Here is a 17383-nt window from a genome sequence, read left to right as displayed (position 1 = left end):
AACTCTGTGTTTCCTGAGATGCTTTTCAGTGGTTGTGAGCACCCACAAATCACAGAATCACAGAATGTCGGGGATTGGAAGGGACCTCGAAAGCTCACCCAGTGCAATCCCCCCGCCAGAGCAGGAACACCCAGATGAGGTTACACAGGAAGGCGTCCAGGCGGGTTGGAATGTCTGCAGAGAAGGAGACTCCACAACCTCCCTGGGCAGCCTGGGCCAGGCTCTGGCACCCTCACCATAAAGAAGTTTCTTCTCATATTGAAGTAGAACCTCCTGTGTTCCAGTTTGCACCCATTGCCCCTTGTCCTGTCACTGGTTGTCACCCAGAAGAGCCTGGCTCCATCCTCCTGACACTCCCCCTTTCCATATTGATCCCCATGAATGAGGTCACCCCTCAGTCTCCTCTTCTCCAGCTCCAGAGCCCCAGCTCCTCAGCCTTTCCTCACACGGGAGATGCTCCACTCCCTTCAGCATCTTGGTGGCTGCGCTGGACTCTCTCCAGCAGTTCCCTGTCCTGCTGGAACTGAGGGGCCCAGAACTGGACACGATATTCCAGATGTGGTCTCACCAGGGCAGAGTAGAGGGGCAGGAGAACCTCTCTGACCTACTGACCACCCCCCTTCTAATCCCCCCCAGGTCCCATTGGCCTTCCTGGCCACAAGGGCCCAGTGCTGGCTCATGGTCACCCTGCTGTCCACAAATGGGTTTTTACGGCGATGCCCAGAGCAATCATGGAGTCAGAGAGCGGTTTTGCAGCAAGTAATCCTTTGCTGTTCTGCACCACATGTCCTCCTTTCAGCAAAATCACAAAAAGGGCTCTTTCATAGCACAGCACTACAAATGACAACAGTGTCTATTGTAAACCCAGGAGGAAAAGGAGCGAAAAATGTCGCTGTGTCACCATAAAGCACTTTGCGCAGTGCATACCCAAAGCAAATATGTATCGGAGGAAAACATCCCTCGTGGAGCCAGGGATGGGTAGAAATGTTTGTCATTTGGCTGATTAAGATCTACAGAATTGTGTCAAACCTGAATGGAGTCCGGCTTGTATTTCGTGCTAACTAGAAATGGAGCGTTGTTGAAAAGTGCTGATGAAGGTGGCTGGAAATCCCCTGGTCCTGCTGTGCACCACGCACACCGTCACCGTGACAGGACAGTTTCCACATGCCGTCCCTTACTCCAGCCCTGACCTCGTGGCAATATCTGCGGGGATGGGAGGATGGTTCAGTTTCCAAAGCACAAAGTTTTTTTTTATGAGGCCAAGATGTTTCCATTCTATTTGAGGTGTTTGCCTGCAGCGATGTTCTCTTATACACATTGTACTTTCCACGTCATCTACTACAGGCTCCCAAGAGAGAGTAGTTGGCAACCTAAAAAAAAAAAAAATTCCTTACAAGATATGCTAAAAGTGAATAGGGACACGTGCTCCTTAGAGGGTTTCCATGAACAGCAATGCAACGAAATTAGGGACAGGAAATACAGAAATAGTGGAATTTGTACAGAGTTTAACCGAACTGAACTATATATTTAAATTATCACTTCCCTTACATCTCAAAATAGAATCAAATATGATTTATCACAGCTGTCACAATAGTATCTGAGGACACTTCCTTCCCCTTTGGCCTCAGGATCAGAACAACTTTGTGCTGGGTACTATTATGGTGCTAAAATAGCAGCCTTGTCCCCAGACAACATCTGCTGAGGTTACTGCTGGAGCATGCGGCTGAATTTTTAACACATTTTGCCCATGATCAGGCACTGCGCAAGGTGAAATCCCAAGTGCCCAAAGAAAGGCTGGCTCCTTGTGCACATCACGTTCTGTTCTGTTCCTTTCCTACCTCCTGCAAAGATGCTTTTTATTTGCCTTTCCCAACAATGAGGGAGCAAAAAGGTGGTTAAAACACTACTTGTGTTTAGCGCAGTGTGAGAACTGGCCTTTGGACCCCAAGTTTGCAGCAAAGAACGGTCAGACAAAGCTGCAAAGATGGATCTGTTGTTGTTTGGAATACGTTCAGGAGCAGGGGATGTGTACACGAGCTGCCAGCTACGAGTTTTATCACAGCATCTGCCAAAGCAACTGGCATTTCCCCAGCACCACGTTTAGCATTTCTGCTCAGAAATGAGCTGTGCTTCTCCAGCCATGTCGCCGTAACATCAGTGTGCTGTACAAAAACATCTGAGATGTACGGGAGGGAAATGTGACTGTCGCAAATAGACTTTTAGAAGAAAGATGATTTTTGCCAGTGCTGGGCAGAAGAGAAAGAGTGACAACAATCACCATTTCCCCAGCATCCTGGGATCTTAGCATGATCGCTCTGGCTCGGCTCATCTGTTACTCCTTTTGTAAAATGTATGAGGAATAATTACACCCAATTTTAAAAGCAATTTGACATCCTCATATGAAAAGCACTATGGTAATGGCAAATATTTTTATTTTTAGAATGCTTCATCTCTGCAGATGTGTAGGAGTGCCAACAATAATAAAAACATAAAATCTTGTTAAAAACATAGCCCAAAGCAACACAGACCAATAAATAAATCTGTAAAAAAAATGGTGTGGAAATAACATCGTCTCTGTGCAGCATGCAAAGGCACATATCTTTGCATGGAGCAACCCAAGGAGTGGTTAGTGAAATCTCCAGAATCATCCAAATGTTTTCAAAGCTGCTCTGAGTTTTGCAAACACTCTCCCTCTAAATTAAACTATTGTTTTTCCAAGAGAATTTGAATTTAAAACATGGTTTTCTTAGCTAAATATAAGTCCATTGTGCACAAACAATGACTATCTCTTTTAAAAACAATTCTTATTCTACATGCCAAGGGTTATACAATCTCAAATAGTGTGAATCCTTCTGCATGGTTTCCCTCAGTGAAAAGACTATTCTGACCATCTAGAAAATCAGATAAGGATCAGATTTGAAAACCTCTGGCTTTTACTCTATATCTTAACTTGAATTTGAGCCTAAAAGGGCGGGGGGGGGGGGGGGGGGGAGCAGAACTTGAGAATAGATTTAAAACTTTTGGAGAATATGCTGCTTTTTTATTGTTACTAAACCCCATTCTCTCTGGACAGAGGTTTCTGCACACAGTGGAAACAAGCTTTGGTTAGAAGCACAAGAAGCCCAAGTGCATAAGAAATTTAGATTGAACCATATTAGCAAAGGAACGAGAAATCGACTGGTCTGCTTCCAAGATGCAGCCTAAAACTGCTTTCACATTTGTTTTAAGCAACCAGAAGCCATCACAGCTGCCAAAAGAAGCAGTTCAACATTTCCTCCACCACGGGTCTTTCATTTCTGCCCCCACGCGTCTCCTCTCATGTCAGCACCAGCATCCGTACAAGCACATGGGAAACAGCTTTTCCAGTCTCTCCTCCAGCTGCTGTGATCGTTTCTGGTGCCCTGCTCTGTGCCTCTGCAGACCCTGCTACGTTTTTGAGATGCAGAGAACTGCGTGTCGCCCTGGTGACGGGGATGCTCTGAGGGTTTGTGTCAGCAGCAAAATGTTCCCCTATGTCTCCTTCTCCGTTCGCCTCCCGAGGATACGGAACATTTAGTTGGCTTTTTTTGCTGCTGTTGCACTCTGAGCTGATGAGTGTGAACTGCCAGTGACGACTCCAAGGTCTCTTTCCTAATTTATGAGTGCCACGTCCAAGTTCTGCATCATTTAAGCATAGTTGATACTCATTTTCTCTGGATGCATTCATCTAGGCTAAAGCTCACCTGCCAACTTTATGTGCACTCACTTGCTTTTGTGAGACCCTTCCGGAGTTCCTCAGCACTGGCACAACATTTGGTTACCCAAAAGGACTTGAACTTTTGTTTCTGTTGATTGTGTTGCCTCTCTTTTGGAGCAAGCCAGGAGATCTGTATTCTTCTAGGAATGTCTTTGCTCATATAGAATATTCTCCATGATGTTCCTTAACTTACCTGGCTTTTTTTCCTGGGCCGAAACTGTTCTGGCCACCTCAAAGCTGATAGATACATTACTGTTAGTTTTTATAGGGGGACTCTTCAGATGAATACTTTTATATTACTCACTAACCTATGCTTTTAATAGCAAATGGTAGCAAAGGTTCCAACATCCCACATTTAGAGAAGCAGACAGTTACATACTGCTGATAGCTAATCCCCAAATTTATAATGTGTCCAATTCAATAACACATTTCAAAGTGCCCTGTTAATTGACCACAAGATTTTGAGCATTTTCCTATTCCTCCTTTCATTTTCCCTGTTCTTAAACTTGTGTGAGATTAAAGCACCCTGGTAATGAAATTTCCTGGAAAAAAAATCTTTCAGTCTGTGGGTGTTTGCAAAAATCTGGAAGCAAATTTACACTGGAAATTTGAAAACCGTTCACACAGGAGCCATGTCCCAAAAGACACATGATCCGGCAGCTCTTTCCCAGTACCACGAGCTGGGGACCCCTCCAGACATTTTGTTCCACCTCTTCAGCTGACTGTCATGATGCTCAAAGTAATAACACTTGGTGCTTACACAGCAACTCTACACAAATACTGCTTCAGAAGTAGTTTTTAGAGGGGAAACAGAGTCTTAGAAAAGTGACACATCCATAAATCTTCTGCATCCTGTGCTTGTTTCACTGGACTGTTGCGCACCAAAGCTGGATTTTTCTAAAACCAGTTCACACTCAGCACGTCCTCTGTGATGCTGCCGTGGAAATTGAGATCATTTGGCAACATGGTCCCCAGTGCTTCAGGAAGAGGTCATAATCCAGAGACCTGGCCTGATTTTCCTTCCTCTTGTGCTCACTCGCAACTGTACCCCTCGGCTCTAAAACCTTCTGGGGAGAACTCGTGTGTGCTGTGATTAAAAGCGGTGGTGTGAAAGCAGCTGGGCAGAAGAAGTCTCTTTGGTGGCTGCAGCCTCTACATAATGACCAATGACCCGTGGCTACCTTCTACTTGCTAGGGGCTACAGAAGACGAGAAAAATCTGCATCCTCAGGTCTCCATGATCTGTGGGTGGATTAGCTGCGGTGCCACTTTCTGTTAATATCCCTGTCTCCTACACAGCGTGACAGAGCACACAGCTCAGAACTATGCTGCCCGCACCAGGCTCACCTCTTCCCCCCGCTGCCTGAAGCTGCTCCTGCCCCTTCCAGACCTCTTTTGAGAGGTTTTTCAAAGTTGAATGCTCTAACTCTATTTTCTGTACTTTAATTTACATCTGGTTTATATTATTTGCAGTTTTGCTTTATCCGGCTCATTCCCTCCCCACTGCTCTTCCCTTTTTCTTCCCGCCCCATTATCCTTGATAACTGAGAGCTGATTGCAGCCAGTGTACGGTTACACGCTGTCATCCCTACAGACGTCGCAGCCACCAGCTGTCTTAAAACTATGCTGGGTTTTCCTATAGAAGTCATTCTTTCTTCATTTCCTCTGCCTGTCTCGCCCCACTGAAGGATACTGAGTCCTTCCGCAGCCTTCCCAAGTCTGTTGCCAGCCCTAAATTCACTTTTCCATGTTTGGAGAAACTGCAGGGTCCCAACCCAATGCTAACCCACATTCCAGTGGGCCATTAAGACTAACAACATGTATAAACCAGCAGATCAAATGTATCCTGGAGGATACATATGTGAGCTAGTATTTTGGAATAACGCACAGCTGCCTGAAAACTGGAGGGGGGTGTGTGTGTGTGTGTGTGAAATGTGTTTGCTTTCCTGAAGAGGAGTGTCCCATCAGCTTCGGCACTCTGAAGGGGCCCAACTGCAGGATACAATAGGACAGGGAGAACAACAGAGCATGGAGCTGGAGCCAATTGAAAATGCAAAGAAACTAGACAGGCAGAACGGGATTATTCAAAGTGGAATTAGAGCAGAGCATGGGGGTGACTGTATCTCACTGAAAACGCTGCCACGATGACTGTAAAACAGAAGAATCTCATTTTAGCAAAGAGCCAAGGGCCAGCACATCAAACAGGCAGCAGGGAGATAAAGCGGGGAGCGAGTGGGGAGCGCGGTGGATGGAGGCACAGCTCGGTGCCCAGCCGGAGGAATGTCCTGGGTTCCCTTGTGATTGGCTGGGGAACGGAGGAGTCAGTTTTCACGGGGGCTGATCAAAAAGTTCCCTTTTGCTTTCCCAAAGTTGCTGTCTGAGCAGAGGCATTGGGAAGAGGAGGCCAGGCGCTCTAGCATTCCGCAGGAAAGCGACTTAAATGAAATGAAAAGGCTTCTCTATCCAAGGATATACAGCCAAGAACTGACTCCGGGAAGCTGTTTTCCTTATTTTCTCCCCCAACTCCTCCTGGAGTTGAACGGCTCTCATTTCTGGCATGCGTCTCATCTCTCAGGATACTATGTCACAGTATTCTACTAACTTTCTCTTGCTCCCCATACCAGAGTATCCTGTATTGGACTGCGTGCCCAACAAAATCATCAAGCTCGTGGTACTGGGTGGCAGTAGCGTTGGCAAGACAGGTAAGTCCACAGGTGTAGTTCCATGCTTTTTCTTGCTGCTGCACTTACCAGCTAATTTGCAGCTCAGTTAGATCCAAGGCTGTGAAAATTCTTAACTGTTGCAGCTTGAACATTTTAATTTACTTTTTTTTTTTTTTTCTGAAAATGCACTGAATAATTTGTGGGTTTGCGTGAGCAGCCAACGTGAGGTGGCAGTTAAGAGGAGAGGGCACCGTGTTGGGAGCTCCACACTCAAATGATTCTACCCGGTCTTGTGCAAATTATTTAACTGTGGCTAAATTTCCACACCCCAAAAATGGGGCTAGTGGTTTTTATTCTCCCGTTGTAAATGTTCGATGCTCTGCAGAGAAATAACAGCGTACATGTGTCTTCCTGTATTGTTCTCCAAAGGGGAGGAGAAGAAAAGAGGATAAAGCAAGCGTTATTGCTTTTTAATATATGGTTCATAATTTCAGATTATTAAGGCCAAATCTGTTTTACTACATCTGAGGTTACATGGCACTCAGTGAAACATCTGATTGGTTTGGATTTGAAGCAGCCACATTTTCATATTATTTTTAAGTAGTTTGTTGCAAATAGCTGCACGGTCAATTTCCTTTAAGAGTACTGAAGAGATGACCTGGTGGTATTCACTGTAAGAAAAATGATTATTTTAAATGAAATCTATTATAGAGTTATTTGCAGAATAAACCCTTTTATTTAGCTATTAACGAAGTGGTTTTGCAAATGATAAGGAATCTGCTGAGATGAAAGCACTACAGGAATGTAAGTTACTGTTGCCATGACAGGCTTTTAAGTGTTCTAAAGCGATCAAGAAAAACGAAAATGTTCTAATCGAACAGCGTAAGACGGCCCTGCAGGTTAAAGTGAAGAAGGCAGCCCAGGGAGCTGGAGCATGACCCATGTGTGCAGAGCACATGCAGTTTGTTTGCTGGATGTGATTAGATACCGCTAATGGGTTCCATGAGGAGGACTGAGAATTTTTAAGGCTGGGAAGAACCATTACAGCCTCACTTCTTATAAAACACAGAGGTCTTAAGTGTGGTATTGGGATTAGGTTTGGTTTACTGGCTTGTTACTCTTTTTCTAAATTATTTCAAAGCAAAGGTCAGATTGTTATAGCTGCAATCTCAACAAACAAACCTTCGTATCCTACACTGAACAGCCACACTGAATCTAAGGGGTAGTTTCCAATACAAGTTGCGAAAAACTCTGCATTAAATATCACAGCCTGGCCCCAGATCATTTTCTGTGAGTGCTGAGAGAAGCTTTTGCAGAATAATATACGAACAATTCAAATATTGGTTTCATATTATACTAACTCTTCCAGTAAGAGTGTGTTCCAGTAACATGTGTTCTGCAAAGACTGATTTTGGTTCACATTAAAGACCCATATTTTTTTCATTGTTTTACAGCCCTGGTTGTGCGCTTTCTCACAAAGAGATTTATTGGAGACTACGAAGCTAATACTGGTGAGTCTGCTTTCTACTGCAGTACTGCAGAGAGCTTGAAAAGAAATCTGCTCTCTTTTGTGACTGGTGCATATTACAGGAAAGCCAGGCAGTGTTAGATGTCCATAAGGTGCATATTTTCAGTTAATAGCCTCAAGCTATGAAAGCAATAAATCAAAGGCTCATTATTTATGATCCTTTTAGCTATTTTTTGTCCAACTTGATGGAAAAGGATCCGAGTAAAAGGTTTGCTTGGAGACATACCTGTACTAAAACACAGACCCAAGGAACAACTTGCGTATCGACTAAACCGCGGAAACCCAATGCTGCTCCCTCTGCAACCCCAGGGAAGCCAGCGGGATTCCAAAGTGCGTAAAAGGCAGTTCAGAACTTTTCCTGTGTATTCCCTTTTTTCAGTGGCTTTTATGGGAGACTTAGGAGAGATTTCTAACTCAAAGTCTTCTTTCCATAAGATAAGCAAAGTGAACCACGCGAAGTGCCTCTACTGCCTTTCTTGTTTAATCCTGACACCTCAGAGGACGTGTTCATGTGAGCTGTTTAATTCACAGCCTCTGTTCCAAGAAAGTGCCAACTGTACTGGCCAGTGTTGTAGAAAGGATCTACGTACAGCAAGCCGACCAGCACATCCCGCACGTAGGCCGTCTCCCAGGTCTTGGGTGAAGGAGGACAGGATTTAAAGCAGTGATTGCTTGACTTTGGAGACGCATGCTGAATTTCTAACGATGAGTTAGGAAAGGAGATGGCAGACACCTTTGATCTCCGCCTGTCTGACAAAACACAATCTGAAAGCTCCTCCTTACAGCTCCCTCTCACTGACCCCAAGTAACCTTGAGGGTTGGCTGCGCTATTTCTCTTTCTTTTCCTTCATCTCTTCCATGGGAGACTGTATATCAAGTTAGACTTCTGAGCTTTGCAAAGAATTGCTGCCAGAGACATTGCTGAGATCCACATGCTTTTCTCATTAAGCTAGCAGCCCAACAGCCACGCTGTAGAAGAAACAAATAGGCCAGAAATAAGAAACAGGTGGCAGTGTATTTGTGATCATTCAACCATGCTTCTCCTTCAGCTGGGTATAAGGCAGAGCACAGTCATCTCTGGAAGTACCTGCGTTTTTTTCTGCAACATGTTACAGAGTGGGAATAAAATGTTGTCCAGTCTTGGCTTCCCATAAAACAGTACCATCTTTTCATCTTAAAATCTGATTTTTTTTTTTTTAATATCCCAGAAGGGCTCTATCACCTCACAGAGTCAGTATTAAAACATAACATGGCAATGCTAGATTGAGGTAAAGCAAACTTTGCCATACTAAATTTCTTTATATTGTAAATGTTTCTATGAACTCAGAAGCAATGGCATTACTGTCACTGACCTCCCTGTTAATCTGAATTCCTTACTCTCCAACAGATGGGATTTCTCTACATTTGAGGTGAAATACATTGTTTTAGATGTAGCAGTGACAATTGTATTTGGACAAGACTGAAAGGCTGCACTCAACAGCTGTGGATATTGCATTTCTTCACACATCCATGTGATTTGTATCAAGTTCTAAGGACAAATGATGATTGCGTCAATCTCTGAAGCTGTCCTTATCACAACCATGGGTAGTTCATAAGATCAAAACTTAAACTTTCATCATCACTTAACACGTAGTCCAGTAATGAAACAAAGTTCAAACCCAGAATAATGATGGTCTTATTAGAGCTGGATCGATCCTAGATGTTTTGAACTTGCACTACACCCTGAATATGTGCCATTCAGATAAATCAGAAGTCAGATTCTAAGATTTCAACTGACCTCTGACTGCTAAGGTCACACAAATCCCAAACAGCATCTGAGTGTTTCATGTACAGTCACTCTGTGTCCAAAACTGGAATATGTTCCTTTTTAAAAAACTTTCAGAGAATAGGAATAGGAAACAGATCAGTCCTTTTACAGGCAACACCTGTAAATCTTGGTTTGAGATTAAAAATATATGCAGTTCACATTTTAAGAAGTTAAAAATATGGACTGAAACCCTGAATGGGATTTATGCGCCGAGTTTGACTATTTGATTCAACACAAGGTGCCACCTTTCCCAGATACCACCCTAGGTATATATTCAAAACATCCGACCACACAGCAAATACAAAACCACTTTACCGAAGTAAACAGCCACACAACTGCTCTGCTGCCATCCACTTTTCTATAAGCAGGTACATATCATAAGCCTCAAAAATCTGGATTTCAACAGTTCCATTTTACCTTTATGTTCTCTTTCTTCTTTGTTACAATCACTGACTCTTATGATCTTACTTTTCCACCAGGTGCTTTGTATTCAAGGAAGTTCACCATAGATGGGGAACAGATCTCTCTACAGGTGCAGGATACTCCTTTTGTTTCACTGGAGGTAAAACATCTGCTCAGTGCATCGGTCCTTACAGCACAGTTACTATCTCTTGTTTGTTGCCAGCACTTCCATCTGTAAGTAACTCCACTTTGCAGAAACACACTTGGGCTCAAATCCAAATGAAGACTAACGGTGGTACCTTGAGCCCTGCCAAAATGAGCCCTTGAAGAGGCTCCTTTAAGAGTAAGTCAGAATTAAAACAAATCTATTTGAAACACATTACTGCCTCTGGAGCCTAAAGAGCTGTAAAATCATAGCCTGGCTCACTCCTGCCAACTCCTTTATTGTTTTATTTCCTGTCAAATGGTTTCTGTCCTTGCATGGCAGAAAACTCACCTGCCTAGAAGAGCTGCTGGCTCAGCTTAGACCTTTCTACACATCCAGAATCTTTCTTCTCTAGAAAGATGTTTCTTTCCAAGGGGACAGGCCTTACAGCAGTTATCATTTCCAACCAGGGTGTTTTTCAGTGGTCTCTTTAATTAATTAATTAATTAATTGTTATTTCGTTCATTCCTCCTGTTTAAGGTGTGAACATTTATCTATACCCCTTTCTCTATCAGTGTTCTAGATTTAATATTTGACTAGGAACCTGTTTCTAGAAATATTTTTCCAAGGAGGATCTAAGATTAAGATGTCTTTTTTTGAAGCTCTGCTTCACATGCAGAACAAGAGGATAAAAATAGTGTGAACGCAGCAGGAAATGTAGTGAAGTTTGTTTTTACATGAATGGTGGAAATCTCATGAGATAAATAATTCCCAGAGAACACCAGAGATTTCATGATAAAATTAGGTATACTCTTGTCACCATCAAACATGGTTTCATTTCTGTGCTGTAGAACTCTTCCGCCCTGAGCTTCCAGAACAGAATAAGCAAAGCTCCCGCAGCTTCATTTTCCATTTCCATTTTCTCTGATGACTGGAAGTAGATTTAAGCAGAAATCTTTGACAAAGTTCCACACTCTCTCCTGCTGCTAGGGGTGCACAGGGCAGTGGAGAGGACCCCTCGTTTACTCTGAATGCTAAAAAGCAAATAAAACCTGCTATGGAAGTCCTCCAAATATTCAAGTAGGACTTAACAATACAAAGGCCATGCCAGCTTGCTCGAGAAGACCTGCAACAAGAAGCTGTTGGCGATCATTAGGCACAATTGGGACGGCCTGATGAACACATAACAAAGGGAATCCCCCCCTTTCACACCAGATATGTGTTTATTTTCCAGTTTTTCTGTTTTAATGAAGACTGTGCCCTAAAGTTCAGTGACTGTAGCCCGAGCTCCTCAAAATTCAGTAATGGCAACATCTGAGGTTTCTTAGTCAGAAGCAATTTTAATTTAGTTAGGAAGGAGTTTCATTTTCTATGTCCCAGTCAAAGATCTGCACTGTTTCAATAGTTCCCACAGACACACTTATCTTCACCTTATCTCTCTTTGCGTCAAATCGTGCATCTAAAAATCATTTGAAGGGACTGTTCCTGAACAGGACTTGTTAAGTCTGAGAATAGGTTGGATTTTCTTTTAAAAACCTTAAGGAAGAGAATTTCTTGTGCTCTGCAGGCTGAGCACAGTGTTTCAGGAGGAAGTCATGTGGAAGCCCTCAGGATTCTAGCCACATCGGAAATGTTAATGTTTAAGAGAGAAACAGAAGCAAATAGATAACTGATTTTGTTAGGCCATTCATTGCTGCTTAGTCTATACATGGCAAATGACTGTGTTTCAAAATTAATTCTGGAGCAGAGATTTCCATTTAAAAAGTAGCCCATTAGCCTTTGATTTTCCTGAATAAAGCATTCCATTGGGGATTATCCATCCATCTCACTGCTGGGTGGGCCTAGCTGGAGTAACTGAGAATTTCTGCTCATTAGGGCTGTTTGAATGTACACCTTCTCCAAAAAACATTTTCAAACGCTTGCCAGAGCAATGAGTTCTTTTTCCCCCATGAAAGGAGTTTGCTGGTGAAAAGAGGCTAGCAGGACATGAAGGGTGGCTAATTATCTACAGATTGGATACAAACCCAGACACCAACAGCGCAAATTGCCCTTCTTCCCACAGCCTGCCCTGTCCTGGCTTGAGTTCGCTCTCATTAGCCTTTCAAACAAGGCTGCTAGTGAGGATCCCTCTGATTCCATGAGCAACTCTGTTGGGGTTTGGGGTTTGAGGGTTTTGGGGAGGGAGAGGAGTGATAAGAGCATCTGTCCGGCAATTTCACTGCTAACAGGATTTAGTGTTAACTGTGAGCTGGCAAGGGCAAAGAACTACTAGGTACAATATGCCAATGTCTCTGTGGGCAATACTGAAATATTTATGAAGGGCAGTTAGCAGAACTCCTGTTGAAAGTTGTAAGCCTGATTTATACTCTGAGCCTTCAGAAATTCTGCTTCCTGCTTCCCACGAGCCTTGTCGCTCATCCTTTTTTTACTATCCGATCTACCGTAAAAGAACTGACCGGTTTTACTCATTCTTTCCCACCTCTGCTTCCTGAAGTTAGGCTTTATAATTCATATTTAGGTGTCTAAATAAAAGTGATCTGTTTTGGGAGATTGCTGAGCATACGTAAATTCTGTTAAAATGAGTGTGAATGGCTGATATATATTCTATAGATAAATAGATAACAGAACATATGTTCTAATAGACTTACTGAAGTTGATGAAGTTTTCTTGAATAGAATTTAGCAATAATAATAAAAGTTTGGGCTCTGTATTCATGATGTTGAGCTCCCCCTACACCACACAAAAGCCGCTAATTCCTACCAGCCTCATCAAGAGCTGAATACTGAATATGCTTAGGGCCTTGATGGATATGGAAGAAATTACAAAGTTCCAGAAAACCTGTAATATTGACAGGAATGTCACTTCTTACAGACTGAGCATACTGGCAATAACTGAAGCAGTGATCTCCCTGTCTCGTTGGGTTACCCGCCAGCACGGATAACAAAGAGTAGATTAGCTGAAAATAGCTTCATCTTGAAAAGTGAGCTGATCTCTTTTCAAGCCCCACGCTATTGTATTCAGTTTTATATTCGCAGCGCTGCTGATTGTTATGGCCGTCTGAGTAGGAGTGGTGATGGACTGAAAAACCTCTGAGCAGCAAAATAATAACATAAACCCATTGCTGCTCTACAAATGAGCAATGAGATTTCACCTCCTTTTAAGTTCCAGGAATTGGTTATTTGTAACAAATTGCTTTCTCAAAGGAGCTTTGCCTTTGACTATCTGGAGACCTACATGGTAGAAAAACGTGTCAGGCTTCACCAGAGTGAGCAAGAACTCCTGTCCATGGAGACATTGAGCACAGAACTTGAAAAAACCCTAAAAAATCACCTTGGGGGACAACAGTTCATCTGCAGCAGTGTGACTAGACTGCTGAATTTTATAAGGCTCTTATGGTGCTCATCATTATTTTATCCACAATAAAAGCACAGGTTTCTGTCACACTGATTTAGCACAACAGAATACAGAACAAACTTTTCAATATGAATATTTTAGCTGTTCTCTTATTTTCAAGCAATTTGCTCTGACCCCTCTCCATTCCTGGACTGCTTACCTGTAATCACATTACTGTCACAGTGGAGATTTCTCCTGTCCCTGGTAGATTCCCCAGTGGTCAGAGGGGTTTCTGCCTGTACATTGAGAAACAGCCACCCGTTAAAACGAAGCTCTGAGTAGCTAACAGTGCTGTACGACTCTTTGCTCTCTCTGCTCCCGTTTCTCAGTTTTCTAATCTCACACCTCTCGGTTTTGACGGCAGGATGACACTGACAGCATCTGCTGCCAAGAGCAGATAAACCGTTCAATCTACTGGGCAGATGGCTTCGTTTTTGTTTACTCCATCACAGACTATGAGAGCTACCGAGTCATCCGTCCCCTGCACCAGCACATCCGCAAGATCCACCCCAACGCCAACATTCCCCTGCTTCTGATGGCGAACAAAGGAGACCTCCTGCGAGCCAGGCAGGTGTCCTCCAAAGAAGGACTCCAGCTGGCCAGTGAACTGGGAGGTACTTACTACGAAGTCTCAGCCCGGGAGAACTGCGAGGGAGTGCACGAAGCCTTCCAGCAGCTCTGCCAGGAGGTCAGCAGGATGATCGGGAGCTGCAACGGAGAGAAACGCAGAGGCCTCCACCTCGTCCGGCCCAAGTCCCCGAATATGCAGGACTTAAAGAGACGTTTGAAACAGGCTCTGACTTCCAAAGGAAAATCTGCCACTACGCTTTGATGTAGCCGACAGAAATTGTTTTCCGCAGCCCTGGAAAAAAAAAAAGGCAAGAAAATAAGCTGCTCATAAGGGGCACCGCTGAAATTCAGCAAGCAGGTTGTGTGAGAGGCTCTTCCATGTTGTCTTTACATCTTCCTTAAAAATCCCGTGCTCATTCAGCAAAGGAGCCTGCAGAATTTGCTCTTTGGGGTGAGAGTTTAGAAACTGTGATTTAAAAAGTAGATTGTCCCAAGTAATTTCCTTTTTGAAAGGGACAAAGTCAAATAGTCTAGGCTTACAATGTGGATTTTATTAATAAAAATAATTCAAGTCTTCTTTGAAGAGAAGTGACTTCTCTTGGGGATGGCTGTAAGCTCCAGCAAGACAAGAGGAGAGTGACATGAACTATACTGAGCAAGCAAAATTTACCAGATATGCCTAGACACAAGAATGGAAAATAAAGACAAAAAGTAAATGAAGAGCATAAATAGTGAAAAGTAGTAATAGAACACTTTTACATTGCAGTTTAGAAAGTGTTCTTAGAAACTTGGGGAGAGATTTGTTCATATGCAAGCTTTGGCCTTACAGTGTCTCTTCAAAGGGAGATTTTTTTAAAAATCACTATTTTTTTAGATTATTTTTCTTTAAATGTATATTGACTATTTCTGGAAGTGATTATACGGACAAAATACATACTTGTAGCAGTGTTTTGTAGGCATACTTCTAATTTTTCTATAGGTTTCCTACATGGCAATGAGAGAGGGAAAAACAGAGCAGCGTGGTTTAAAATTACAAAAAAAATTGACTGTATTAATGAAGAGCAAGGAGGTGACCTAAAACTATTTAACTTTTTCTTTTTTCCAAACTAGTTAGCTTTCAAGTTCAAGATGCTGTTTAAAAGAAACAAGGTCATCACATAAATTAAATTTAACTCATTAGTGGGGGTTTTTTTTGGTGGTGGTGTTGGCTGTTTTTTTTTTAAGAAGAAAAAGATTGATGATGCCTGAAATTTCTGGCTTTTGGAATTCACCCTTTTGTCATTTGTCTTAAAACCAACCTTTACTCAATACCTTGCAATACATCCAAATCACCAGTCTCTCGATACGTGTTTCACGGGCAGCATCTCCCTGCGTCGTGTCTCAGCACGGACCGAGGGGTTGGAAGCCGCATCCTGTGAGCCGGTGTGTTTAATGGTGACAACAACGTGGAGCATCCATCACGCTGTTTCCAAAGCGAGCGGGAAGAAACTGGCTTGGACCATACCAAAGTCATGAAGGAACAACCTTTTCTTTAAACAGACCCTCTGAGCAATTCACAGGACCGTGAAATGAAGGAAAACTCAATGATTTACACTCAGGAAGGCAGAAGGGGAAACCCTCGTTTGATGGATACAGAAAAATACTCCCAGCTGTGGTTTTAGCTGGCAATGCTGAGCTAAATCAACCTTTTACTTATTATCAGCAGCGAAACTGTAAACTGAGGCTGATGAGTATTTATATAGCTCAGGGCTTGAAAATGTATTTTATCTTTTTCTTGTCCCTTTATTAGACAACTCTAATAATGATTTTCGTTATCACCTGGATTTGCTCTGTCTGCAGCTCACTTTCTGTTTTATTTATTGCTTTCCACAGCTGGTCATCTGAGAACACAAGTTCTGATTAACTTAAAAGTCTTTTGTTCACACAAAAGAACTGCATTTTTTTTTATTAGTTTCAAGTGGTAGTAGGAGGGGAAAAAGAAAGTTAGATCATCCAAACAGGGAGTCAAACAATATCAGAGGATTTCTCCTTTAGCTTACGTCTAATTAATGATTTGATGTTTGAGCAGTGTCATTATTCATTGCAGGTACTTTGGTATGGCATTTATTAGCACACAATTTCAATATTTTAAATTAATAATAGCATAGCTCAAATATCAAATCTAAAGATTCAATAACATGAAATAGAGCAAAAAGTTTGCAGGAGAGAAACAAACTGAAAATTGTTGACATGGAAAAATGATCACTAATTTTGAATAGCAATTAAATATTTTACCATCCCAGTACTGTATAGCAAGGGCTAAATTTGCTGAAGAAAATTTGCTGACATTTGTTTTCATAAGAGCCTCAGAGAATTAGGTGCTCTAGCTTGTTAAATTTTTTGCAACTTACTCTTTCAGCTCTAACCCTTTCTTATTTGGGAAGAAAGTTCAATGAATTTCAAACCTGTCAATGTTTTATTTTCAATAGTAATTAATAAAACATGCAAGGTCTTTCCTGAGTAGCATCTAAAATAGCTCCTTTACGTCTCACATCTTTAAATGTTCTTTGTTTATACTATAAATATATTTTTTTCCCATTTTTATAACCTAATACACCCTGCTTTGGAAGTATACACAAGTTTTCCTGCGCTGGTACTCCTACATCAGTATGTATTCCCATGTTTCTGCAGCACTGGTGGAGGACAAAAAAAAAAATCTACATTTTAGCTAAGGCCAAAAAATATTGAAACATTTAAGTCTTCTCCTAAATACTAACATGTGGCAAACGTTTATTCTGCTGCAGAAAGTCGAGTATAGTTTCTCCTTTGTTCGTTGACCAGAAAAACAAATCCTGTAATAGCTTTGATCCTGGTTTTAAGCCAGGATATACCATCCACGGAAGACAATAGAGCTCAGCATTTTTATTATGATAGCAGTGCAGTGCTTAAGAACCAGAACACACAGCTGTGCCACTGAAGCAAAGCAAGGAGAACGGTAGCATGAAAAGCAGGGAGAAGAGAACACTGTAGAATTAAGTGCCTAAAAATAATCATGTAAAATATCAAAGATTAGTCATGTAGAACCTGATCCTGAATTAGAAACTTCAGGCTGCCAGGGAAAAAACATGTATTCTACTGAAGGTTTAAAATTAAACCTCTAG

At 42.3% G+C, this 17383-nt stretch overlaps 1 protein-coding gene across 1 annotated transcript; it reads left to right on the top strand.

The window, feature by feature from the left end:
• Positions 1-6136: 6136 nt before the first annotated feature.
• On the top strand, positions 6137-16760 carry LOC135993452 (ras-like protein family member 11A-like). The gene is made up of 4 exons (XM_065643340.1): positions 6137-6437; positions 7853-7909; positions 10213-10295; positions 14038-16760. The coding sequence occupies exons 1-4, from the start codon at positions 6293-6295 to the stop codon at positions 14503-14505; spliced, it is 753 nt and encodes a 250-aa protein (XP_065499412.1). The 5' UTR covers positions 6137-6292; the 3' UTR covers positions 14506-16760.
• Positions 16761-17383: the final 623 nt, after the last annotated feature.

Source organism: Caloenas nicobarica, chromosome 12, assembly GCF_036013445.1.
Source record: "Caloenas nicobarica isolate bCalNic1 chromosome 12, bCalNic1.hap1, whole genome shotgun sequence".
NCBI classification, from domain to species: domain Eukaryota; kingdom Metazoa; phylum Chordata; class Aves; order Columbiformes; family Columbidae; genus Caloenas; species Caloenas nicobarica.
This window is presented reverse-complemented; position numbering and strand designations above follow the sequence as displayed.